Genomic DNA, 25,281 nt, shown 5'->3' with positions numbered 1-25,281 from the left:
AAATAAGGGAAATTTACCTCTCTGTAATTTGATGTTTTAATTAAATCAATCTATATATGCTTAGATCACTAAGATACAAAATGTGACAAGATCTGCCATTATATCAACTGTAGGAATCAACGTTGTTAAAAGATGAGTTAAGAGATCAAAGCTAAACATCACTGTCTAACCCTTTTACCCAAGTTATAACCCCATAAAATAAAATTATTATTTTCCATTCAGACATTATTCTTGGAATTGGGTGAGGTCAAATCATGCACAGTATGGGGTGCAGATTTAAGTCAAGTCACATGTTAATGGATCAAACTAGATTGGCCTTCAGAGACCAAACATAATGGCTCCGTTAGTCTTCTCAAGAGGTAGCTAAGGATCAGCCATCTGGTTCCAGGGTGGAGATGGAGGCCAGGATATGTTTAGGATAAATAGTGTGTTCCAACTGACATTTTTATTTTTGCAACAAAAAAAGGAGACAGCTGCAACTGGGTCTGCAAGTCAAACCATTGTTTTCTCTTATTTGGAAAAACAATTATGCAATAATCTGTGTATGAGGAACAACATATTGTTTGAAGTGCTCATATTAGGCTCATTTTCAGGTTCATCATTGTATTTAGAGGTTGTACCAGACTAGGGTTATGTGGTTTAATTTTCAATAAACACCATATTTGTGTTGTACTGCACATTGCTGCTGCTTCTCTTTTCACCCTGTGTGTGGAGCTCTCTGTTTTAGCTACAGAGTGTTACAAAGTGACGCACGTTTATCACGAAAGTAAAAGCTGGACTACAATGGAGCTGTTTGGAGCAGTTTGTGATTTCTCTGGTAAGTCCCGTTGGGGTGGACTTTGGGCTTTTTCACTTTGTAAACCTTTAACATGTGCAAAAAGAAGGCTATATAACACAATACAGAAAGGGGGCAAGCATACTATGAGCACTATTAGATAATTCCTGAGATTAGAAAGAATAAAGCAGGAGCACACACCATAAAAAAGAGATAACACTCTTACACATAGCACGTCTGAATCTGCACAATGTGTAAATGACTGTTTGAGATTTAAACACAGAATGTAAACTTTAGGATCAGTACAGAAAAACTACAGGCTTCTGTTATGTAACCGGCACCATTGTGTTATTCTCTCTTTGACCCTGCCAGGACTTGTGAGAAAGAATTCTTTCATGTTTGAAATCACTAAATATATTATAATATGAATATGTACAATGTGTAATATAAAGTATGATTTATCCAGTAAACTGCAACAAACAATAGATCCGCCAGCATTGTTTTCGGAATGTATTCATTGCCATGCTTTTACATCTTCTGTTCATATCAATATTTCAGGGGGACCAAAACGTCACAAGACATATTTACTCACCTAGTCTGCCCTCTAGCTGTCTCCCATAGACATATCACACGATTGTTTAAGTTGCATGTGTCACTTATTAACACATGCTTTAAATGTTCTACAAAACAACTAAACGATTGGTCTTTACTCTTTTGGAGCGAAAGGGGTTTGTAATTGGAGTTAATGGTCTATCATTTTCCATACATACAAGTTACCACTTTAACGGTGAATCTTGTGCGTGTATGTGTGCGTGTGTATGAGTGAGCAGGAGAGAGAAAGGAGGAGGGACTGTTAAAGGTACCAGATGAAATACGCGAAGTACTCAGATGTATCCGGTCTTCTCATAGTGGATGATGCTCGATGATTTTGTGGACCTAATAGACCAAAGTGGTCGTTAAAAATGCTTCTCATCATGGAATAGAGCTAATTTAGCATTGTAAATGGTTATCGATACCTTAGATTAGAAAAGGAAGGACGCGTAAATTATTGGCACCGTGCGTAAAAGGGTGGAATGTGTTTGGATAATATATACACAGCAACAAACCGGACAAATTCATTTCCTGATACCTTATTTGTAAAGGCAGTGTTGAACTTGCACTTCTGCAAATACACCGGAGGTAAGGTACGGTGTTAAAGTGCCGCTGCCCTGTTTCAGCACCGGATGGCTCACGGACTCAGTGCGCGGACAGGCTTTTGGATCGCGGAAACAAGAGTTGCGTTTACTCGCTCTCATTCGGTCTAAGCAGGGCTAAAGTGTGAAGAGTGACACACATACACATTGTTGTAGAGTTGTAGGGAAAAGACAGTGAAGTTATTCATAAAGCGTATCGTCCCCGCCCACAGACCTAAACGGGCTATAGCCTACAGTATGATAAAGTTGTCCTGATATGACTCCCAACTGCGAAGATGACAGATTTTGCTCACCAATCACGATTTCAAGGTAACGTTTTGACAGCGGACGTTAACACTTACGTGCTCTCCAGTGAAGTTGGACTTCTTTTAAGCAGAGTCGAAAATGGGACAAAGCAACCACCTGTTCTCTGTGAGGACGGCTATTCTCTGCTCGCTACTCTTGTGTCAGTCAGGTAAGCACTTTTTAAACATTGTATCGTGACCTCAACGTGCCTTCCAAAAAACTGAGAAGTATAGCTACACATGCAAATGTTGTCCAAACGGAATGGACCCACTTGGAAAAGCAAAATGTAATGTTTTAGCCGACGTTTTACCACAACGATACGCTAACTTTGACAGTCAGAAGACTACTAAACATTATTTGCACGATAGTGATACACTTCAAATTACCTTAACGTGGTCTCTTAACGCAATACTTTATACCTTTCAATCTCAACACCTGCGCACTTTTACCCAAAACTCCCATAATGCTTTTCCCAAATAGTTAAATCATCGCTTTGCGCCGTCTGCTAAAGCTAAAGCCTACTCAAGTAACGTATTTTAGCTCGTGCGAAATACGGTGTGAATTTCTTTCAGTCTTTTATTTGTTTGACAGCCAGGAATTACTTCTGGCGAAAAGAGACCAGTTTCACCACTGCATGTAGATTAAGGAAGCCCTCCATATTTCACTTCTGCAGCACTTTTGGTGTTAATTAAACGTAAAACAAAGCTGTTAGCAGTGTACAAAAGATGAAGGAACTAGCTAGCTTATCTGTTACCATCTGAGCGTTGGGTGTCCTTAACCATGAAAATGTAGACGTCGTGAAAGAGAACTTAACAAAAAATGTACAAATCCACAGAGTGTGAGAAAATATTCTACACAATCTTTTCAGTGAGTGTTAATGGTCACAGATGTTATTTCTCAAAAACAGCAGTAGACAAGACAAATCTGCATGTTTGTAGTCAGAATTTGGAGCAGGTTTCACTGTAATTATTAATGTAATTATTATTTTTAAGTTGAGCTGCAACTTTAATTCTCATTGACATATCCATTGTGCCCTATTTTCAAGACCTTTTTATGGACATATCTGTGTCTAAGTTAATACAACTTAAATTTAACTTTTTAAAGATCCCATGACATGGTGCTCTTTGGATGCTTTTATGTAGACTTAGTTGTCCCTTAATACCCTATCTGAAGTCTCTTTCACAAAACTCAGATGCAGATGCAGAATTACAGCCACTAGAGCCAGTCCCACAATGAGCTTTCCTTAGAATGTGCCATTTCTAAGCCCTTTATGAACTCATAAGGGGCAAGGATTCCAGATCAGCCCATCTAAGCTTTCATTTTCTCAAAGGCAGAGCAGGATACCCAGGGCTTGATTTACACCTATCGCCATTTCTAGCCACTGGGGGGTTCATAGGCGGACTTTGAGGAACGCATATTCTCATAAAGTGAAATTTTCATGCCATGGGACGTTTTTAAATTCATCAAGCTTGACAGTGGAACTCAGGGCAGCTTTATTTATCAATTCAGGAGCTTCTGCAGGGGCATTCATGGGTTCTCATTGTATGCACAAACAAGCACTAAAAGGTTTAAGATAACATGTTTTCTTGTGACCTACGTGAGAGTTTTTGTCCCCTCTGTCCTACATATTGACATGCTACATCAATCACATGTGCGGGTGCTTGCTCTCTGACAATCTGCATCTCATAATGTCACTGACAGAGTTCAACTTTCTGACTCTAATCCAGCAATTTTAGTCAACTCATGAAAAATTGTCGCATATTGCTTTTTTAGTAAACTTTTCACTTAGATAATTGGACAGCCTAATTTCACGAGAGCGCCTCTGGCTTGGGAAGCTGCTGACTCGATCATCTAAACTGGTCAGTGTTTCATACATCTCGCCAGGGGGCTTGGCTGTGGTCCAAAATGCAGGGCTCAGTGTGCTGGATGTTGGAGGTGTCATCTCATTTCAAGTCTCCGCAGGCAGGAGCCTTTGATCTATGCCACCTTTTTTTGTAAGCCCCACACCTGGTTCATTCCAGATGCACGGACAGATGAACGTGCACCGCCCTGATTGTCAAGACAGCAGATAAGAAAGTCTCTGGTGCATTCTTGTTTTGTCAGAATGAAATTAGTTCATGATGGCAGAAGATGCGCCCCAGTGCGCCATGGACAAATTAACTCTAAATTCACACTTTTTACCATTGCCTCCTTTTGCTTTCTTTTTTTCCAAACTATTGCTAAAATAATTACGTTTTGCCTAAATTGCCACTTAACATGACAGCCACAAACCCCTTTTGTAAGACTGCATCTGAATCTTTGTCCATTCTTTCACCGTTAAAGACCCTCAAGCCAAGGAATTAGCATAGGCAATTAATCATTTCAACAGATTTGCATGTATCCCTCAGGGCATCTCCATGCAACATTTAAGCCCCTCATGTGGGCATCCTCCAATAGACTTTCCTACAGTTATGGGTTGTCAACGGGGTCGTCAGAACTACAACTTACCCATGGTCAGGTAATGTTGTGGCCTTTGCAAATTCAGGTGGCCCAAGGCCTCATTTTAGGATCTTTGATGGAAGCACGCTTTATTCAGTTGCAGCACCCTTACAATGTAAAACAGAGATGCATATATTTAGATATATATTTATTGATTCTTGAGGGTTGGCTTTGTTGGTTGTGATGCCTTCCTGTACTTCAACATTTCCTTTTATACATCTCTAGAGAGAAGCCGCCATGAAATATTTGGTCATAAGATGAGTTCTCTCTGTACATCAAACGGTAGTTTGAGGTAATATGATTACGAACAGGAGAATGAAGGACTAATGCAGGTTCAAACATACTCTACACTAGAGCAGGACCTATAAATTGGCAGATATTGGCTTATTGCAGTTATCCATGGTATTGCGAGTCGGTCTATTGGGGATAAGAAATTCCATTACAGTTAATCGTTAATATGTTTGGGGTAGTTTATGAACAGGGAAACCATTACTTAGCTTAGTGAAATGTAAGGTGTACCTATCTTGGTCACAATTTTTTAGAAAAACAATAATTACATTTATTGTATTTTTTTTTACTCTTAAATATCTAATACATGTTGCAAAACTCTAGTATTGCTCAGTATACTACATACACAAATGCTAACGCGGTAATGTCAGCACCCTCTGGTTAAAGTGAAAACTAAGTTAATTGTTTCATGCATCAGCTGTAACACAGAGTGACAGACAGCTTGACAATAAACACCCTTCACTCGCGAGAAATTAGCTCACCTCCACTTAACACAAGCACGCAATGATGTGTGTAATTGACTCTGACTACACTGATGAAGGTGGAAGCGGTAATCCCCATGGGGACGGGATTTGTTGTTTATTTCAATGCTATTCATTCAGCAAAAAATAAAAAATACACTGAGTCAGTCTGAGCTTGTACGCAAATCTGTGTAGACTTCATATTGAAAATCAGTTTAATTAAGCCACCTTTCATTATGAAGCAACACATGGATACAGATCACATTAGATAGATAACAAGAGGTTGCAGCTGAATCGGCGTTGCCCCAGTCTCCACCTGCTCACCTCGAGAGCTTTTAGCAGACGAGCCACACGGGGGGGGCTCAGATCATGAGATCAAAAGATTTGCTGAGATGTGGAAAAGTCAATAAGACTTTACCAAGAAAGGTTTCAGCTGTTTAAAGCAGGCATCCATGCTGAAACATGAGATGTTCACAACACTCATCTTCACTCCCAAAAGCCAATATGATGCCAGGCTGATTAACTAGTGTTTGTCAAGTAAGGATCAGAGGAGACACGGGTGAGAGAACATAGATATGATCCCTATATACTGTGAAACTTACTCCTGTCATCTTCCTCAGTACTCATGTCACACACATTTGTTGTAATACCAACAAATATTTACTGCTTGAGACCAACAAAAGCAAAGTCAGGAGTTCAAACTGGCCACATTACCGTGATGTCATAAGGACATTTTCACTAACATTGGTTACTTTAGTTTTAACAGTTTCAAATATATATTTTTTTAAGATTATTTTTTGAGGCTCTCACTGGGTGAGCTAGAGGCCGCACTCCAGCTTCAAATATTTAATGGATCTATTAAATGCATAGGAGTGAAATTTAATTGAATCTGGAATATCATTTGTACTGTGTTGAGCAAATGTGACCAATTGATAAATCCCATTCTTGTCATATTGTATCAGTAGCGCTATAAATGTTTAACATTTAACACTTGGATTAAAAAGCAATAATGTATCTACAGTTCTTTGTCATGAAAAGACCCACTCGCACGCTGAGGACGAGCTCTTCAAGACGCTGTTCGCTGGTTACAACAAGTGGTCGAGACCCGTGCCCAACATCTCTGACGTGGTCATTGTCAAGTTCGGACTGTCCATAGCGCAGCTTATTGATGTGGTGAGTCATTACGCATTCATATAATTACATTAATAATGACACCAAGAGTTTATATTTAAACACATTATTTGTACTTGTGACATGGAAGTTGCTGCTTTTAATGTGAAACAAGATTTCATAATGGGTTCATTTCTGTCAATTATGTGTCTTTAGAGCTTTAATTAGTAGGATTAATCTTCCCTACACTAACAAACGTTAAGGCACAGCCACTCATTAAAATGTACTCTGTCAGTTTACACCATATTTGTTTTTTGAATAGTATGGTTTGACATTTTTATAAAAATGAGCTTAAGCAAATTCAGGGAAACTAGATTAGTGTACCGTGTCCCCAGAAAAACCTACTACAGTAACACTTCCATCAAGTTCTTGAAGTAACGTTGCTGCAGGCTATATTTGGGTCTGCTTTGACAAACCTCCAAGAACCTCTCTCTCATATTCCTCTGGCCTGAGTTGACAGCTGAGTTAACTCTCTCTGTCTGTCTCTCTGTCTGTCTCTCTCCTTCTGTCTGTCTGCTAGGATGAGAAGAACCAAATGATGACAACCAATGTGTGGCTTAAACAGGTCAGAAAAATGTGGGTCTGTGTTAATTTATTATTAAGAGGTTTTTTTCTCTCAGAGGAGTTCTTGTGATATAACATGGTAAGGTTATGAACGTGTTCTTCCACTGTGCATGTTTGACAAAGTTCACGAGGAATGGAATGACTTATTTAACAATTAAGGATCATAGCCCCCCAAAACATGTTGTTTATCTCCCAGGAGTGGAATGACTACAAACTTCGCTGGAAACCATCTGACTACGATAACGTAACGTCCATAAGAGTGCCGTCAGAGCTCATATGGGTACCAGACATCGTCCTCTACAACAAGTAAGTGTGATATGAGACCAACATAACATTAAAAAAAAGCACCTTAGCATTAGGCCAGAAATTAAATTAAATTATTCAACTATTGTCTTGATTAACTGATTTATTGTTTAGTCTATAAATATTCAAAATATAATGGCAAATACAGTCTCCCAGAGTTGAAGACAACCTGTTCAAATTACTTGTTTTTTTCCAACCAACAGTTCATAATCCAGAGTTTACCATCATAAAGGACAAAGAAAACCATTAAATATTTACAACTGAGAAACTTTATGTGGCTCTAAATGATAAATTGAATATTCAGATTGACAAATCTATTCAGCTCTTCATAACATAGGCATGTTATTTAATTGCTACTCAAGTAAAGCCAGCTATGTCTTTCTACTGCGCTGTAACACGGTTTCTTTTTATAACACGCTACAGTGGATGCGTGTAGCAGAGATGCACACAAACTTAAGAAAAGAGTAACATCTGTTCTTATACAATGATAAATTGGTTCAGATTGCTGCCTCTTTACTTGATGGTGAATAATATAAAAACGGCGCCATCTAGTGGTAATAAAACATTCTGCTCCTTTCTATACCTTCATATTGGCGTTAAGTTTTAATAAAAATTATGACATAACTTGAACAGTTCTACCCGTCTCAAATTGTATGTTGTCAAACATTTCTAATAACTGCATTTGTATTGTGCATCTCTATAAATGTATGTTGACACAGTTTATTTAATTGAAAATAAAGACAGCCTCCATGCGTGTGTTGCTGCAATGTGAAATAGATTTTTAAGAAACATCTCCCTTCTCCTAAATCCACCTCATGGAGATTAAACCGAGATTTGATGATGGAGTTCTACTCCGTCGAGCCAGTGTAATCGCAATCCGTGAGGGAAATTAAAAAAGGTGTGGAACTGATGAAAGGATAACAGCTCATTATTTCATTTTCAGGAGGAGCTATTGTCACCACTAAAGCGGTGAATGGAGGGAGGTTACTGGAGTAGATTATTATTGGATAATGCTTTTTCACTGCACAGTTTCTCAAGTTAGAAAATGATTATCTCAGCACAAGTGGTAGAAGCAGGATACGATTGTTTTCTGCTATTTTAGCCTTTTGATAATTACAACTGATGTCATGATCACTCATATGACCACTTCTTCTTTTCCAGCGCTGACGGTGAGTTTGCTGTGACCCATATGACGAAAGCTCACCTATTCCACAATGGGAAGGTCCGCTGGGTCCCTCCTGCCATTTACAAGAGCTCCTGCAGCATCGATGTCACCTTCTTCCCCTTTGATCAACAGAACTGTAAAATGAAATTTGGCTCCTGGACGTACGACAAGGCCAAGATCGACCTGGAGCGAACTGAAAACGTGGACCTAAACAACTACTGGGAGAGCGGCGAGTGGGCCATCATAAACGCGGTGGGGACATACAATACAAAGAAATATGACTGCTGCCATGAGATCTACCCAGACATCACCTATTTTTTCATCATTCGAAGGCTTCCCTTGTTTTACACCATCAACCTCATAATCCCCTGTTTGTTGATCTCTTGCCTCACTGTTCTGGTTTTCTATCTACCCTCAGACTGTGGCGAGAAGATCACCTTGTGCATCTCTGTGCTGCTGTCCCTCACTGTTTTCCTTCTCCTCATCACTGAGATCATACCGTCCACATCCCTCGTCATCCCACTCATCGGCGAGTACCTCCTCTTCACCATGATTTTCGTCACCCTCTCCATCGTCATCACTGTCTTTGTGCTGAACGTGCACCATCGCTCTCCAAGCACTCACAAGATGCCCCGCTGGGTCCACTCCGTGTTCATGGACCTGATCCCACGCTGGCTGTTCATGCGACGGCCTGCGCCAGATGGCCGGCGTCACAGGCTCTTGCTGCTGCAACAGGAAGCAGCCGTGGAGCGGCAGCATGGCCGGATTGCCGGGTACAAATCTGGCAAGTGCCTCAGCACCTCGGTGAACTGGTTAAGAGATGGGACCACGACAGAAGATCCTCTGAGAAGCTCCTTTGAGGATTTAGAGCTGGGAACACTGACGTCGTACTTCTCCTTCCGCCCTCCTTCGCCCAGACCGCCCGGGTCGACTCCCCCATCACAACAGAAAAACCCACAGAACAGCCAGAACCGACAGGAGGGGGCCGCAGTGACCAACAGACATTTAACAGGGGCCCGAGTCAATCCCACTCAGAGGCCAACTAAAATTGATAAACCAGTATCAGACTCAGCTATTCTGCTGTCGCCAAATGTTTTACGTGCTCTGGAAGGGGTGCACTACATTGCAGACCATCTGAGGGCAGAGGATGCAGATTTCAGCGTGAGTATCAATAAAATGCTACATCTACTATTATCAAGATGGCACTTTAAAGGCACTTGCTATTTGTATCACTGTTAGCCTGTACAGTTCTCACAGTTTATGGATAATACGCTATGCTAATGTGAATATACTGTATGCCAAAAATATACTTCATTGTATCAGTAGAACAAATGTCAGTCATAATGTGAAGTCCTGTTTAAGATTTTTTTGTTCCTGAAGTACAGTGCATACTCTCCAGTTTACCAACACTAAAAGCACATGCCCCTGTACTGTTGTTGTACACTTACATCAGGATGGGAAAAACATTAACTTAAACATGTTGTGAGATAAGATACCTAAATTGAGAGAGCCTAACTAAAAGAAAAGTATGGTCAGAGTTATTAATTTACTAAAGGTGCACATGGGTGGGCTGAATGCTAGGTGGGCTCAGGGTCTTATTTAAACCAAAGGTTAAATCATGAACAAACAAATCAAGCGCAGAACACCAAATACAGTCATAACTAATAACTATTTTATTTGAGATTAATCTGAAGAATACTTTTCTTATTCTTCAGTTGAATTAAATACCAAATCAACAATGTGAAAAGGGTCACCTTTTGTGATTAAAAACTACAGAGAATTGCTGACAAACAAACATGTAAATAATTTAATGTTTGTATTCCTTATTTTCTCATTGTCCATTTCTGTTGTTCTTAACTCTACACAGGTGAAAGAGGATTGGAAGTATGTTGCCATGGTGATTGACCGCATCTTCCTGTGGATGTTCATTATTGTGTGCCTGCTTGGGACCATTGGCCTCTTCCTTCCCCCTTGGCTAGCTGGCATGATCTAGCTCTTGTGAGAAGGTGTGAAAAATCCATAACCACCACTAGTTAGTGAAGTCTGACATTCAACATTTAGCTAAACTCTACTTCAGGACTTGGAATATGACATGTTTGTGTAATGTTGGCCTCATGAGGCTATGTTACTCTTTGCACACCACCAAAAAGTTAATTTTAGAGCTAATTTTTTATCCTAATTAAGTAGTGTGGCTATTTTGGCTATCTCAGTCCAAGCTCGTCACTTGGCTAAATTTTCATCTGTCTAAGCGGCACTTTGTCAGCCTCAGGTGAACTTCCCCTGCCTGTAATGTGTCAGGTTTGACCTGAATGCTAACATTAGCATGTTAACCAAGAGTTGGAAATTGTTACCTGCTAATGCTTAGCACAGTGTAAGATTAGGCACGTTGGCATTCTAATGTTAGTATGTTAACGTGCCAATGTTTAGTATATTGTGTCTTTAGCATGTTAGTTATCGTAACACGTTAGTTAATTAGCATGGCACCAGCATCAGTGTTGGGAATGGTGTTGCAGTAATGTTATCACTTCTGTTGTTTGAGGAAATACAATTTTATATTCAGTAACCTAATTACATTTACTAGTAAGGCTGGGATCAGTTACGCCATTGGTCTAGCTGTTAATGGCCAGTAGCTAAATGGCTGCAATGGCTCGATTGGCTGCTTCACAAAGTGTGCGAGTGTGGCAGCTTTAGAGTCTAGGTACAAGAAATGTAACTAACTTACTGATAGTGTTTGGTTACCAGTAAAGTAATGTGATTTTTTTTTTCCAATTACCAATAAGAAATCCCTTTCATTACATTTTCCTAGTAACTTCCCCACGTTGGTCAGCAGGTCTACGCATACAGCTGATGCTGACAGGAATTCACTCAGTATTATTAGAGGAATCCAATTATGACCTGACATGTCGAATGGAAACTTGGTGTTTTTTTGTTGAGAATAGTAAAGGTATAACCAAAGTCATTATGAATCATGATCTGGGGAATCTTAAGGAACCATGTCATTTAGCTGATGCTTTTATCCAAAGCAACTTACAATTACAATTGCTATATATATATAATTTTTTTTTTTTTTGCACGCCTCTGGAGCAACTATAGGTTAAGTGTCTTGCTCAGGGACACATTGGTTGATGTAGCGCAGTGAGAATTGAATATCTCCCACACCAAAGGCATGTGTCATATCCACTGCGCTATCACCACCCATGAACGCTCATACCATGTAATAAATATCTTGAAACCTCTAAAACTTGTCTATATAGCATTTATTGAGTGGTGTGAAAATAAGAAGAGCAGCAACTGGTAGTCATTAATGCAGTCATCCTTTGCAGAATATCTTGTTTTAAATATTCAACAGCAACAATGAACATGCATGTATAGTCGTATACATCATATTTATTTTAATATCACTTGATCTGAGTGCTAGAATTTCACATTTTATAATAGACATAATACAAAAATCTTTTTAAGAGTACTTGACACATGTGCGACAATCACCTATACATACTATTGTAGTCTTCATCTAATAATTTCAATATAATGCATCAGAGTCAAACTAGAACTATATAACTATATATATATATATATATATATAACTATATATATATATATATATATATACTGTATTTTTTGTAAATTGGCATTTTACTCATGTTATTGACAGGTTTGAACAAGTAAATTATTTACTTGTCTTAGTTTGCACTGTTTTTCCTATTCTCTGCAATTGTTATTCAAAGATACATTTTATATTTACAAGGATAATTTCTGAGCAGATATTTAAGTCAATAACTCACAAATCAGAGGTTTACATTAAATTTAGTAGAAATTTCTCTAAAATGACGGCATAGTAAATATGATACCGATAGCATATTTAAACTTAAATTTTTTTTTTTTTGCCTTCATTGGGCAAAAATTCCACAACCTTTCAGCATATTGCAAAAGCCTGCGGAAAATGTTGCTATTTAAAGATGACAGAAATCTTTCTAAAGAGAGTCAATGAAAATGAACAGTCATTATTGGTGAAGCATTTAAGAGATGGAGAGAAAATGCAACAGTTTAGCCTTCTGCTAACTGTTGCTAAAGGTATATGGTAGAAGTTCATGTTTATATATCTGTCTAGCGCCTCTAATCACAATATGTTATCTCAAAGGGCTTTAAGGCCACAAGTTTGCAACCGTATAACGGTACAGGGATCAGGATCAGAATGGAATGATTGAAATGAATGACCAGTACTTATACAGGTTACTGTTTTAAGTGCGTGTTATGCCCGTGCTCGTCTGGTGGGAGGGGTTTAGGACTGAGAGCATGTATTTCATATTCTGACGTTTCTTTGCCTTTTTCAGAAAAATGCCTACCCCAGTTTTAAAACACATACAGGTATACTGTATTTTAAGCTGATTGATCAAAACAAAAATGCTTAAGTGTGCAAATATTAATGACTGACGGTCAGATGTGAATCATTAGCTTGATGTGTAAACTGAATAAGAGGGCTCATAGTCCACTAGGGGACCACTGGCTTGGCTAAATTGGCCCTAACTCTGGCTTGGTCCACAGCATCCAACATGTTCTTACTGTCCATAGCCAGAGTGTGTGCTGCCGCCAGCATCTGTTTCTGACACTCCTCCTTCAACGAGGTGATGGAATTCTGTTGGGCCATCCGCATTTTGTTGATCAGCTCCGCCATGTCATGGTTCAGCAGCTTCTGGGTGCCCTCGATCTGTGGGGACAGATTATGACAGAATAATAATGACAGAAGACATTATTGAACGTCACAGTAAAAAAAGAATTTAAATTATAAAATGAATGATGGCTGAATTACATTTAGCTGCTTTAGTGTTGTCCCTCCGCCATGACTTACTGGGACATTTAAATTCAACAAAGCCATCGTTTGTTGTTAGTAATACACTTTTCCTACTATAACATGTCTCCTGTGAAAAAAGCCTATAAACGCACCTGTACAGTATTTTTTAATCCAAATAAATAGACAAGGGCACTACAGTAACTTAAGTTATTAACGTCGTGTTTTTTTCATGAACATGCACATATGGTCCTCTAGGTACTTTATGTTGAGCCACTGTGGGGATCAGCTGGTCTTGTTTTAAGTAAGCAAGAAATAAATCTATTTGATAAATATGGCTTTATAGAACTGATCTAATATGCGAGCTTTGGATTTTGAGCGTACTCGGCCAGAATAGTAAACATGTAATGGTAATTTCTCTGTGCATCTTTGTGTTTGAAGAAACGTTCTGTAACGTTCTGTTTCAGTGACAAACAGGAACCAAAAATCAATAAAGAAAGAGTCAGGAGAGGAGAAAACACAGCCAACAGGCTGCAGACAATATACTATACCTCAGTCCTGACAGACTTGTGTAAGGTGGGCAGTATGTCATCCACACTGCGAATCAGCTCTCGTAAAGCCATTCCAACAGACTGAGGGCAGAGATTAATGCAGATAATAAATCAGCTCTATGACTCAAGAGCTTTGTTTTCCATTACAATGCACACACCTTCAATTTGCCTCTAAAGCAGTAGAAAAAATATAAAAATGAAGTAAAATACAGATTGTTGTCTCTGTGTACCTTGACAATGGTGATATATTTTTCTGGTGGTGAATCAGTGATGTCATTCTTGAGTTGGACAACAACTTTCACCAGTTCCATGACATATTGGTACACTTTGTCCTCAGAGCGGTCCAGCTCAGCTGTGGGTGTGGGCTAAGTAAGAGGGAATAATGTGTTTTAATTAAAAAACTCATCCTCATTAATTTACACAAAGAATCCCTGGACACTATTTTAAATGCATGATGGCATCAATTCCCTTTCAATTGAAAAGTAATTTTATTTTATCGTAAATTGTCCTAATCTAAAAATCAAAGCTAATACAACTAAATGGTCTTTTCAGTGGAATAAACAAATATTATTATTTTTTTAAATGAATCAATATTTTGTTTAATTTGATTTATTTCGGATTTAACACACAATATAATCCAAAGGATAACATGTTAAAGTGTGAACACTTATGGTACCGACATGGTCCTTGGTGTTATTGCAGGACAAAGACAATAACATTTAACAAAATCATCCAAGGTTCAAGAGAAAATCACAGATCACATAAAATAATCAGTCTACTCTAATTCAAAGGATTGGTTACTTTATTCCGTAATGCCTTAACCTGATGTCTGAAAGCCTCACTGGTATTTACAATTTTGAGGGAAAGCCGGAGATTATTCCTCAATGTCTAGAAAAAAGCACTACTAGCTGCATTGTTGACTTTACAAAACCAGACACTGGCTCTAGTATTGTGATTATGCTGTGTATGAACCATTTTTATATGAGAGTGTAAATACTTGGGAGCACAGTCATTCATGACATACATATGATTCAACTTGAACTGCTCATCTCTAACATGTACTGGCAGCAGTCCTATCCTTTTAGAAGCATCTCTACCAATATGAGTCCGGGGGGATCCAGTTAACAGGTAGTGGATGACATTATTTTGCATCACTTGCATCCTGCTACGCTCTGCGGTGACCTGCTACATCCTGCTATGCCGCACAGTGCCCTGCTATGCCATCAACTACTACAAAGAACTACTACAAACTACTATCTTTTGTGACTGTTATTGCCACTCTTCATTCTAACCCCAACCGGCCGTCAGACACCGCCTACCAAGAGCCTGGGTCTGTCCGAGGTTTCTGCCTAAAAGGAAGTTTTTCCTCGCCACTGCTGCACTGTTGCTTGCTCTGGAGGAACTGATGGGTTCTTGTAAATTATGGAGTGTGTTGTAGACCTACTCTATCTGTAAAGTGTCTCGAGATAACTCTTATTATGAAATGATACTATAAATAAAATTGAAATTGAAATTGCAGTCTGTCATTACGTTTAACTGATAATCTACAGTACCAGGCAGAACATGCACATTCAGAGTGACATTGAATCAGTGATACAACCAGTAATTTATTGACGGAAAAATCTAGATGCCTTGTCCTGTGATACAGTAATTTCAGTTTACCGGCATACTTGGATAATATTTTGTCAGCAATAGATTTACAGGTAATGACTCCTCTCATGTTAATCCCAGGTAGGTGGCACTTTTCTGAGATACTATGTCAGTGCTATTACATGTGACCTTAAATGCATTTATTCTAGACAACTTCCTTTTTTTTTTTTTTTCAAATGAACTCTGTTTAACCCAGATGTATTGAAAGTCGGTTGTCTATGAGCCACTTCCTAACACTATCTAATTCATTACCTAGAGACTTCTCAATCTCACTGATATCACTCCCAGAGACTAGTAATGCAGAGTCATCAGCATATAAAAGCAGCTTAAATTTCACTGCAGATGGCATGTCATTGATATAAACTAAAAATAAAAGGGGACCAAGGGTTGAACCCTGGGGCACACCACAAGTAATACCCTGAGGATCTGATATGGTCCATTGAACATCATGAAGATGAGTTCTTCCAGTGAGGTAAGAGATGAACCATTTCACAGCAGTATTTCTATAGCCTATACTGTGTAGCTTTGATAGTAGTATTGCATGGTTTACAGCATCAAAGGCTTTTTGCAAATCAAATATAATTACCTGTGCTGTGAGCCGTGGTGGCTTTTCTGGAGGTGCTGCAGTGCAAAAAGAGTAACAATATGAAATAGAAAGAAAAGAAAGACGGGTTTAGAGAGTGATGATAGTTTTCAGAATGATTCAAAATAAAAGGAAATTCATTAATTTGTTTTGTGCGCTTACCATTCTGTGTGTCAGCTTCAGGGGACTACAATGAATTGGAAAAGTATGAATTTCTTGAGCATTAGAAAATAAAACAATGTTGTCTAAACTTCTAAAAAGCAGGACTATTTTCAGATCAATTCCCTCAGTTTAAAGCTCACTTATTATTTTTTGTGTTTCCGTTCTACTTTCACTAAAGCGTGCCTCCAGTAATTCAGTTGTCGGTTTCCTACAATTCCAATAATGCTTCTCTTAATGTTCATACAATACAAAACACTGTATGAACTTCTGCAAGTAGATAATGGTTATATATTACCAGATTGTACATTGTACCGCATATTGTTGTAATACATTTCAGTGGATTAGATTTTATGTTCCTGATCACTGAAAAAAGACAAACATGTCCTTTTTTTTTTTTTATTCCTTCTTAGCATGTTGGAAATTAAATGTGTATTTTCTGTTTTTATTTTTCCTATGATCACAAAATGTTACCATTGCACTTTAATTGCTTTGATTTCCAATTCAAATAACCGCGCTTACTTTACTGCTGCTACAGAAGTTTAGGTAGCTGAAAACAGTTTTCTAACTGCATTATAACTGAAATACACTAAACAAACTACTACATGTTGTGTGGCATCATGCTGGGTTCCTACATTGGCAAAAGCTGTTCAGTTAACATTATGCAAAGTAGATTCTTCTTCTAATGTGACTGAAAATACAGTTTGCGTTGGCAGACACCTACCGCTGGGCCGGCAGTGTCCTCTGGTCCCATGGGGTCCTGAAAAAGAACAGACAAGTTTATTTTATAGAATACAGACATGGACCCCTATTTGGAACTGTTATCAGGGGAAAATTACATTTATGACTAGTGGGTTGTTGAGAGTATATAAGTGGGTTGGTATTGTTTAACGATATCTCATTCAACTAAGCCTCCGGGGCATCATTAAATTGAGCTGGGGGGACACAGAATCACAGAAAGGGGGCTGAAGAGTTCATAACGCTGTTTCCCACCAGGAGTCTCTCCTCTTCTTTCAGCCACTTTTTATCCTCCATCATGTCTTCTTTCTGCTGGCGGAGAGTGTTATGCATTTGCTGTCTCTCCCTCTGCCACAGGCCTGTGGCATTCTCCCTGCTGTTCGGTTCCACTCGGAAAATCTCACCCTCCTAAAAATCGATTGAAGTGTAACAGAAGAATAACCGTAAACAACTGCAAAGTTGTTTCATTCATTTTTAACTCCAGACTTAGCAACAATTTGAACCAGTGACTTCAAATGTAAGGAAAGTGAGTAACACACACAGACTAGATTTAACCTTTAGACAAAGTGCTGAGTCTTTCTTACCGCCATGCTTCGAGGTCGAGGGAAGAAGGCTGGCAACGTGAGACTGCTCATGGAGTCGGCGGGGGACTGGTAATCACATGGGCTGGCCAGGTCAGGTGAGCTGGCACACAAAGCCTCGTTCAGCTGCACAGATACACACACACATCAATTACATTAATATATTTTTAAGTAAAGCCGGTTACTTGGAGAATAGGTTAGAGGGTAGTTGGGTACGCTACTGTACCTGATTGTTTAGACCAATACTGAGCGTGTTCCCAAAGCGTCCAGGTTTTATTCTTGAAGGCTGCAATAAAAAATTCAAAAGCTGTATTAAAATATACACCAAATTAAAACATTAAATTTATATAACGTGATGTTGTGTAACATGTAACTGGCTGAAATTTATCCGTACCTTGGGAGGAGGCTCGCTGATGTTAAACTTGGTGTCAAATAATTTTGTGGTGCGCGCTCTGTCCCTCTCTCTCTCCGCTTCTTGCTCCTTCTCCATCTTGTGGACATCACTGACAGATTTTAGACAAGTTATATTATGTCTCAGTAAAAGAGAGGTCTAAAATATACCTAAATGGCTGTTATTGTAGGTAATTCTATACTGCACTAAATCATTTAAGTGCATCGTTGATCTACCAACTTAATGGTTTATAATTTAAAAACTGAACAGCGATCAATTGATCAACCTCCTTCTATATTGAATTTTCTCTGGGGGGAGTTGAATTGATACATTAAATCAAGACACTTATTGCATCTTTGCAGAGGCTAAAATGAAACAACAGAAACAATGGAAATTGACAATTGAGAGTCACAAACCATTGACTCATGAGACAAGGAGTAGAAGTAATAATCATTACAGAAAGGTCATCACCGTAGATCCCACTTTAATTCAAGGGTATTTATTCATTTTCACTCATTAGAGCTTTTTATTGAATAGATTGTATATCAAATAGAGAATTACCTGATCTTGACCACCAACTCTGTGAAGTTGGGTCTCTCTCTGGGGTCGTAGGACCAGCAGCGCGTCATGAGTGAATAGAGGGCAGGAGGGCAGTTGTCCGGCTTGGGCAGCCTGATTCCCTGCTCCAGTTGGTTGATCACGTCTCTGTTCTCAAGCCAGAAAAACGGCTGCTGTCCAACACTCATTATCTCCCACATACATACAGCTATTGAGAAGAAGAACAAAGAAATGCTTAGACGTAAGGTTAGAACCTACCATTCTTTAAATGCCCATTGCAATAATACTGGTTTGTGACATGGCCCCAAACCCAATGTGCTGGCTCTTTTTCATTTCTCGTCTTTTTTTTCTTTGCCTTACAGACATAAATAATAGATAGTTTGGTTATGATCTAGAAAGTGTTCAGTTTTAGGGGAGGATGTAAGCCAGTAGTACTGCGGTGGGCATATGACTAATGTGGAGCATTAAGGTTCTTATTGCTTGTTTGCTTTGGCTCTATCTCATAGGCAAAAAACAGGGGTGTCTGAACCAATCATTAAAAGGTCAGAGTATGCCAATGTTTTTTTTTTTGTCCTTTTAAATAAATTCACATGAAGATCTAAGATGTTTACTGTGATCCATTTGATTGTAATGAGGCTCTTGGTATTACTTTTTAGCAGATCACAGGAGATAACAGATGATACTGTAACTTGATTATTGAATAATGTAATTAATAGATCCTATACATGCTCTATGCAAATATATATAAAATGGTTTCTAACCCATCATCCCTGACTGCCTCAAAGTAGATAATAATCTGTGCCAGTAGTACTGGATATAATATTAATTAAAGTAATTTTGTCATAAAAATCATCTAGTGCTTTTGGGTGAAGATTAACCAGCTACCTGCCTTTTGCCATGTGTGAGTGAGTGTGTTTTCCCGTCTTAATCAACCAAACCCGCTAAAGGTCTTTGCACTGAGCTGGCGTACTGTATTTGAGTGTATCACAAGCTCACCAAACATCCAGACATCACTGGCTGTGGTGAAACGTCTGAAGTTGATGGATTCCGGGGCCATCCACTTGATTGGCAAGCGAGTAACAGATGCTACAAAGAAATAGGGTAAGTTGGTATTTTTGTGGTCAACCTTTTCCATTTTTGAACAGGGACAAAGCAATGTACATTTTCAAAATGTGGCAACTATAATATGTTATGTTGTGTTTTAAGTCAGGGATATGTGTGTGTGTGCGCGTGTGTGTGTGTGTGTGTGTGTGTGTGTGCGCGCGCGTGCGTGTGTGTGCATTACAGTTTATACAATCAGATGACCAATCAGATCAGCTTTATTCTCCTTATTGCCTCTCTTTACCTTTGTAGTATTCTTCATCTTCAATGTATCTCGAGAGACCAAAGTCTCCGAGCTTCACGCAGTCTGGACTGGCTACCAACACATTACGAACCGCAATGTCTCTGTGACAAAACACGAATAAGACAGAAAGAAAACACATATGTATTCACAGATCGAGATGGTAAATATATACATAATACAGGCAGAGTTTCTGAATAAGCGCTTTCTGATTGACCTGAATTTCCTTCTTGATTACTGCAGAGCTGCCATGATTGCAGCAAAAAAAAGAATACAAAAAGGAATCTTTGCATTTTCCACAGAGGCAGAAAGTGACTTTTTTTTGCTGTACATATCAATAGGACTGTCACCTTGCTCTTCTCCTCACTGTCGTGTGAATTAACACTGCTTTAAATCACATCTCAAATGAATCAAATTATTTCAAGAACATACTGTAACTCAGCATGATTGGCTCAGAATATTACAGGTCGCAATATTCTCTCATAACAGTAACAAAAGACCTTATTTATCATACAAGGAAATTATGAGAGTGTCAGCACAAACAAACTGAAAACATTTATATATCATATAAAATCAGTACGGGTTAGCTGGTCACGGGGCCTCAGTAGTGCCATCAAAGTGACAACTTTGTCAGCATCCCACACAAACAGTATTATTACACCCTGAACCTGTTTTTTTATCCATAATGTTTTAGGGGACCCGATATGGCTCCATCATCCATACAGAAGATTGTCAGTTGATTGGAGAAATTGAATGTAAGTCATGGTTATTATCTTTTGGCCAGGATAAGAAATGTAAATGTACATACTGTATGTTTTATGTTAGCCATTCTTCCTGTGATGAAAAATTAAACAGACAAAAGACATGTATCTCCACTTCCTGGATAACAACACAAAAAATAAAGGAGCCTCTCACCTGTGCACCATGTTGACCCCTTCAAGGTAGACAAGAGCTTTGCAGATCTGCAGGCTGAACAGCACCAGAGTCAGATTTGTCAGCTTGTTCTGGTTCTGAGTTAGGTAGTTCCCGAGCTGCAAGGAATCACTTATTATTCATCTGCGCTGATTTTCTGTCTTGCTGAAATGCACAAATCAAGCTGCAACACAATGACTCATGACAGAACTGAAGATTTCAGTCTAAAGTAAGATTAGATTAAAACTGAAATCATTGAATTAAGATTGGCACTAACCTCTCCATACTGATAAAGCTCCATGACGATCCACACAGGGTCGTCCTCTATGATTCCAATCAATTTGACAATGTTCTGATGATTGAGGTTCTTCATAATTACTGGCAAGCACACAATGTCCCCATAGTTATTGTCACAGTTATTGTTATCACATTTGCTTCATTGTATTCTACACATTTTTCTAATTACCTGCTTCACTCATGAACTTCTCCATCACATCAGGTGAACAGTCTTTGCAGGTCTTCACTGCCACGTTAATCCTCTCGCCATTCTGTTAAATCAACCACGGAAAAAGACACCGTGATGCACTGAACATCTGAATGGAAACCATTGACAGCATTTACTGACACACTGTAGCGGACAGAAAATTAATATGCAACTACTTTGACAATTTTTCAATAAATGTATACATTTTTTAAACATAAACCTAACATTTTATGCTTACAACTTCTCAATCGTGATGATTTTCTGCTTTCTTTGGTCTCATGTGACAGTAAACTGGTATATTTAGCTTTTGGTACTGTTGGTAAGACAAAACTTGTAATCTGAAGATCTTCATTTAGGCTTGAGATCATTCTGAAAAGTAGTTTTAACCGCAACAGATGAAGGTAAAGTTACAGCTCTACTACATGTGTAATGCAAGTCAACACCATTTTTTATTCTATAGCTACAATTTTATGCAGCATTTGTCACTGCTGGTAACATAAATATTAATGTATTAATTTATATTTCTTCAACAAGCTTCCCACAATTAGAGTTTGTAGATAGCTGTATCCTTTTTTTGCTGTTAGTATTGATATACTTCAACTAGGGGGATGCACTTACACCCTTTTTGTAAACTCCATCGTAGACTTCCCCAAAAAAGCCCTCACCAAGGATTCGGCCAAGAACAATGTCACTTCGGTTGATCCCATACTTAATAACTACAGAAAAAGATTTAAATTGAAAGTAGTTCAAAAGAGGGTTCCACAGCTATTATTGTGCAAAAGACATGAATAAAAACATTCCACAAACCTGATTTGGGCCTTTCATCGAGAATCTCACAATAGATATCTGACCCTGAATATACGAAATAAAGATGAATTTGCTTTTACTTTATAGGATAATGACATAATGGTTGGGCTTTAAAGATGCTATGTATGGCATTATACATGGATGTTATGTGAGAGTATGAAAACGGTCAGCTCACCCATGCTGCGTCTGACCGAGCTGGTGTCTCTGCTGCTCCACAGAAAAGACAATGAGAGAAAGCCCTGCTTTTAAATGTTCAATTTATGGCTCCTCAAAGCGTTGACAGAATGATTCAATAAAACAGCCTTTCTCATTTATAATTTAAACTTTCCATTATATCCCACAACCAAAGAATATTATAACAGCTTGGACTCTGAGGCTGAGGGAGGGCACACATCATTCAGAGTTTTAAAAACAGCCACTCACTCTGTAGGAATCTCAGGTAGTGAACTCCGTGCATTGGCATCTAGGATAGAAATGAGTTATGATAATTCCAGTCTTTCATATGCTTCATCTGTGAAAGCAGCGTATGTATTGTAAGCTTTAACCATGGTAATGTTGCAACAAGGGAAGTGGCTGAGTGGTACACACCTCTGTTTGGTCGGTAGATGACAGTATCATCTGTGTTCGTTTCCAAGCGGCAGTAGCCGTCAATAAGGTCCATCATGTTCTCTGCCATTGGGACTGTGGCCACATTGATTGATAGACGCTATCAGGAAGAAGAAACAAGGCCACAATATAAGCACATATACCGGCTCACATTTCCTGTGCAGACGCTCTCTATTGTAAATGTAATGTCTTAGTTAATGATTCTTAACAGTGTCTTGTACAGTGTCCTGTCCAGTACCTGGTAGATAGTGTCGTGTTAACTTACTTGTCTGGCCCCCTCTATGTTGAGGTCTATGAGAGCCTTGCCGCCGCTCTGAGATAGGCATTGTATTTTCTTGATCTGTTTGAAGTCGGCTAGAAAAACAGGCTGAGGCACATAAAAGTGGAATGTAATAAATGTAATTATGATGAGACTGACTACATTTGTTAGCTCTACAGTGTAATGATGTAGCATCCACTGATGGCTAGGGACCAGAAAAGAAACAGAAAGAAGTTGAGCAATTAAAATTTCAGAATTAAAAAAAAGCAGTGATATTTTTAGAAGCATCTAGGATTACTACAAAGGAATAGTTATATTGTACTAAAATATAGATGTACATTTTGGGAAATGTGCTTATTTGCTTTCTCGCAAAGAGTTAGATGAGAAGATTTATTCCGCTTTTATGACATGAGAGTTGTATCAATCTTCTCTCTCTAACTCTCAGCAAGGAACTGAGCTCATTTAAGCACATTTCCCAAAATGGTCATCTATTTATTTAACACAAATCCTGAAACTACGCTAGATAGATAAACTATATAAAATATACTGTGTATATACTGTATCTACATATATGATGAAAGGTGAAAGCCCTCTCTAGTAATGCCTCAATCTTAACCATGCTTACCGCTGAATTCTTCTGTGTGCGTTGGCGAATCCCCCTCCCACCAATGACCAGCTCCACTGCAAGACTCCAACCTTGCTGTTGGCAAGTGAGCATGGGAAAATGTTTGTAATATTAATGTAAAAAAAGAGCAGATTTAGATTTGGAGTTCCTTATGTTTAGAACCATGACTACCATAGGATTAGGGGGCTACTCACCACCAGTTCACATGGGAAAACCTCTTCATCATAGTTGATAAAGTCTTTGAGGGTCTCAAAAAACTTGATAATGCAGTCGTCCTCCTTGAGTGTTGCATACTGTTGAAATGTTTGCTGGATCAACTTCCGTAGCGGCCTTGGCTGGATCACAAGCAGAGACATTTAAAATATTACTTTTATGTACATTCTGAAGGTGTGATTGACCGCCCAGTAGTAAATATGGAAAATAAATGTGGCAGTCATTAAGAAAAGAATGGTTAACGTAGTTTACCTTCATGCTGTTAATTAGCTGTTTAGGAAAGAAGAGGTCCAGGCCCACGTCTTTTCTTCAATTGTAAAGGAACATTCAGAAAAATAGTAGGATTTAAAAATAATATAAATATATAGCTACCAGATTGACATCATTTTCTAAATGTTATCTTTTAATATACTACAAAAATGGAAGTCAAGCTGCTACAAGGATTTTCTGCTAAATTATCCAGTAGGTCTTTTAAAAGGGTAACACAATGCTCACCATCGACCCCTACAGAGTAATGACTGACGTTATGTCCCCAGAGAACATGATTATTTGAAAATTAAAACTTACTCTAGCAGCTCAAAGTTGGACTTCTTCTCGAGACCTTTTGCATTCATGTCCTTGTAGAACCTCCTATGAAAAGAAAACATCTCAGCAACTAATTCATTTTTTACAACCAAGTGGTCTTAATCCTAAACAAAAAGTCACTTTACGACCTACTCTTCTACATCTATAATGAACCCATGAAACATACCAGAGTATATTCTGTAAAACACACGGAAAACCTGCCATTATACAGTACATCAAGTATCCTTGCACTTAAAATTAATTTAATTAAGACAGAGACAAAAGCACGAGAGGACTGCAGTGACTCACCTTATCTCCAAACAGCCGAGCTGCAGCGCCATCCCATCACTGACCTTTGAGGCATGATACTGCATGTATTCACTACGCACCTGTCACAAAAGGAAACACAAAGCCAGAATAATACAGTTATACTGGACTATTTTATATGGTGACAAAAGAAAGATTCATATAGATTTAGATTTATTTTCCCATTTCGGCTTACAGTTTTTAGACAGTTCTTATATGACAATTCTGGCCAACAGCACAGATTTAATGTTCTGCTCATAATTATTATTCAGCTTCTCTGCAGAGTTGAATGGTTTCCAGCGGGCAGGTAGCCGGTTTTGTGGCCCTGTCATACAGTACTGAAGGTTTTACATTATTGTAGAACAGGACTGCACAATTAACTGTTTTTTTTATCGAAATTGCAATATCCATCTTCGACCGCTTATCCGGTATCGGGTCGCGGGGGCAGCAGCTCCAGCAGGGGACCCCAAACTTCCCTTTC

The 25,281-nt window shown here is 38.7% G+C and overlaps 2 protein-coding genes across 4 annotated transcripts in view; one reads left to right on the top strand and one right to left on the bottom strand.

Annotated features, from left to right (window-relative positions):
* Positions 1-1,639: 1,639 nt before the first annotated feature.
* chrna2b (cholinergic receptor, nicotinic, alpha 2b (neuronal)) lies at positions 1,640-11,461 on the top strand. Its single transcript, XM_034900028.1, has 6 exons — positions 1,640-2,422; positions 6,502-6,653; positions 7,171-7,215; positions 7,411-7,520; positions 8,679-9,843; positions 10,550-11,461. Exons 1-6 carry the CDS (start codon positions 2,353-2,355, stop codon positions 10,673-10,675), a joined length of 1,668 nt encoding a protein of 555 aa, XP_034755919.1. The 5' UTR covers positions 1,640-2,352; the 3' UTR covers positions 10,676-11,461.
* A 926-nt stretch (positions 11,462-12,387) lies between these two features.
* Positions 12,388-25,281, bottom strand: part of ptk2bb (protein tyrosine kinase 2 beta, b) — a 20,796-nt gene continuing 7,902 nt past the window's right edge. For all 3 annotated transcript variants that reach the window (XM_034899996.1, XM_034899997.1, XM_034899998.1), the window contains 27 exons: positions 24,804-24,883; positions 24,498-24,560; positions 24,183-24,237; positions 23,912-24,052; positions 23,718-23,792; positions 23,099-23,200; positions 22,816-22,933; positions 22,651-22,690; positions 22,403-22,434; positions 22,228-22,272; positions 22,039-22,136; positions 21,403-21,484; positions 21,214-21,314; positions 20,940-21,055; positions 20,028-20,128; positions 19,679-19,768; positions 18,686-18,890; positions 18,128-18,236; positions 17,960-18,019; positions 17,737-17,859; positions 17,408-17,560; positions 17,139-17,174; positions 16,418-16,442; positions 16,259-16,293; positions 14,253-14,387; positions 14,023-14,103; positions 12,388-13,390 (listed from right to left, as the gene is read on the bottom strand). In XM_034899996.1, coding sequence (XP_034755887.1) covers positions 13,175-13,390; positions 14,023-14,103; positions 14,253-14,387; positions 16,259-16,293; positions 16,418-16,442; positions 17,139-17,174; positions 17,408-17,560; positions 17,737-17,859; positions 17,960-18,019; positions 18,128-18,236; positions 18,686-18,890; positions 19,679-19,768; positions 20,028-20,128; positions 20,940-21,055; positions 21,214-21,314; positions 21,403-21,484; positions 22,039-22,136; positions 22,228-22,272; positions 22,403-22,434; positions 22,651-22,690; positions 22,816-22,933; positions 23,099-23,200; positions 23,718-23,792; positions 23,912-24,052; positions 24,183-24,237; positions 24,498-24,560; positions 24,804-24,883 — 2,517 coding nt within the window. In that variant the 3' untranslated portion in view covers positions 12,388-13,174. The remainder of the gene's footprint in view (positions 13,391-14,022; positions 14,104-14,252; positions 14,388-16,258; positions 16,294-16,417; positions 16,443-17,138; positions 17,175-17,407; positions 17,561-17,736; positions 17,860-17,959; positions 18,020-18,127; positions 18,237-18,685; positions 18,891-19,678; positions 19,769-20,027; positions 20,129-20,939; positions 21,056-21,213; positions 21,315-21,402; positions 21,485-22,038; positions 22,137-22,227; positions 22,273-22,402; positions 22,435-22,650; positions 22,691-22,815; positions 22,934-23,098; positions 23,201-23,717; positions 23,793-23,911; positions 24,053-24,182; positions 24,238-24,497; positions 24,561-24,803; positions 24,884-25,281) is intronic.

This window comes from Etheostoma cragini, chromosome 18, assembly GCF_013103735.1.
Source record: "Etheostoma cragini isolate CJK2018 chromosome 18, CSU_Ecrag_1.0, whole genome shotgun sequence".
NCBI lineage: Eukaryota > Metazoa > Chordata > Actinopteri > Perciformes > Percidae > Etheostoma > Etheostoma cragini.
The sequence above is the reverse complement of the archived record's forward strand: the minus strand, read 5'-3'. Positions and strand labels throughout refer to the sequence as shown.

Excerpts from the sequence above, each read along its gene's own strand:
- chrna2b (XM_034900028.1), top strand. The coding sequence starts at position 2,353 with ATGGGACAAAGCAACCACCTGTTCTCTGTGAGGACGGCTATTCTCTGC. Across the intron at positions 6,654-7,170 it reads TAGCGCAGCTTATTGATGTG|GATGAGAAGAACCAAATGAT; the intron begins GTGAGTCATTAC and ends TCTGTCTGCTAG. Across the intron at positions 7,521-8,678 it reads GACATCGTCCTCTACAACAA|CGCTGACGGTGAGTTTGCTG; the intron begins GTAAGTGTGATA and ends CTTCTTTTCCAG.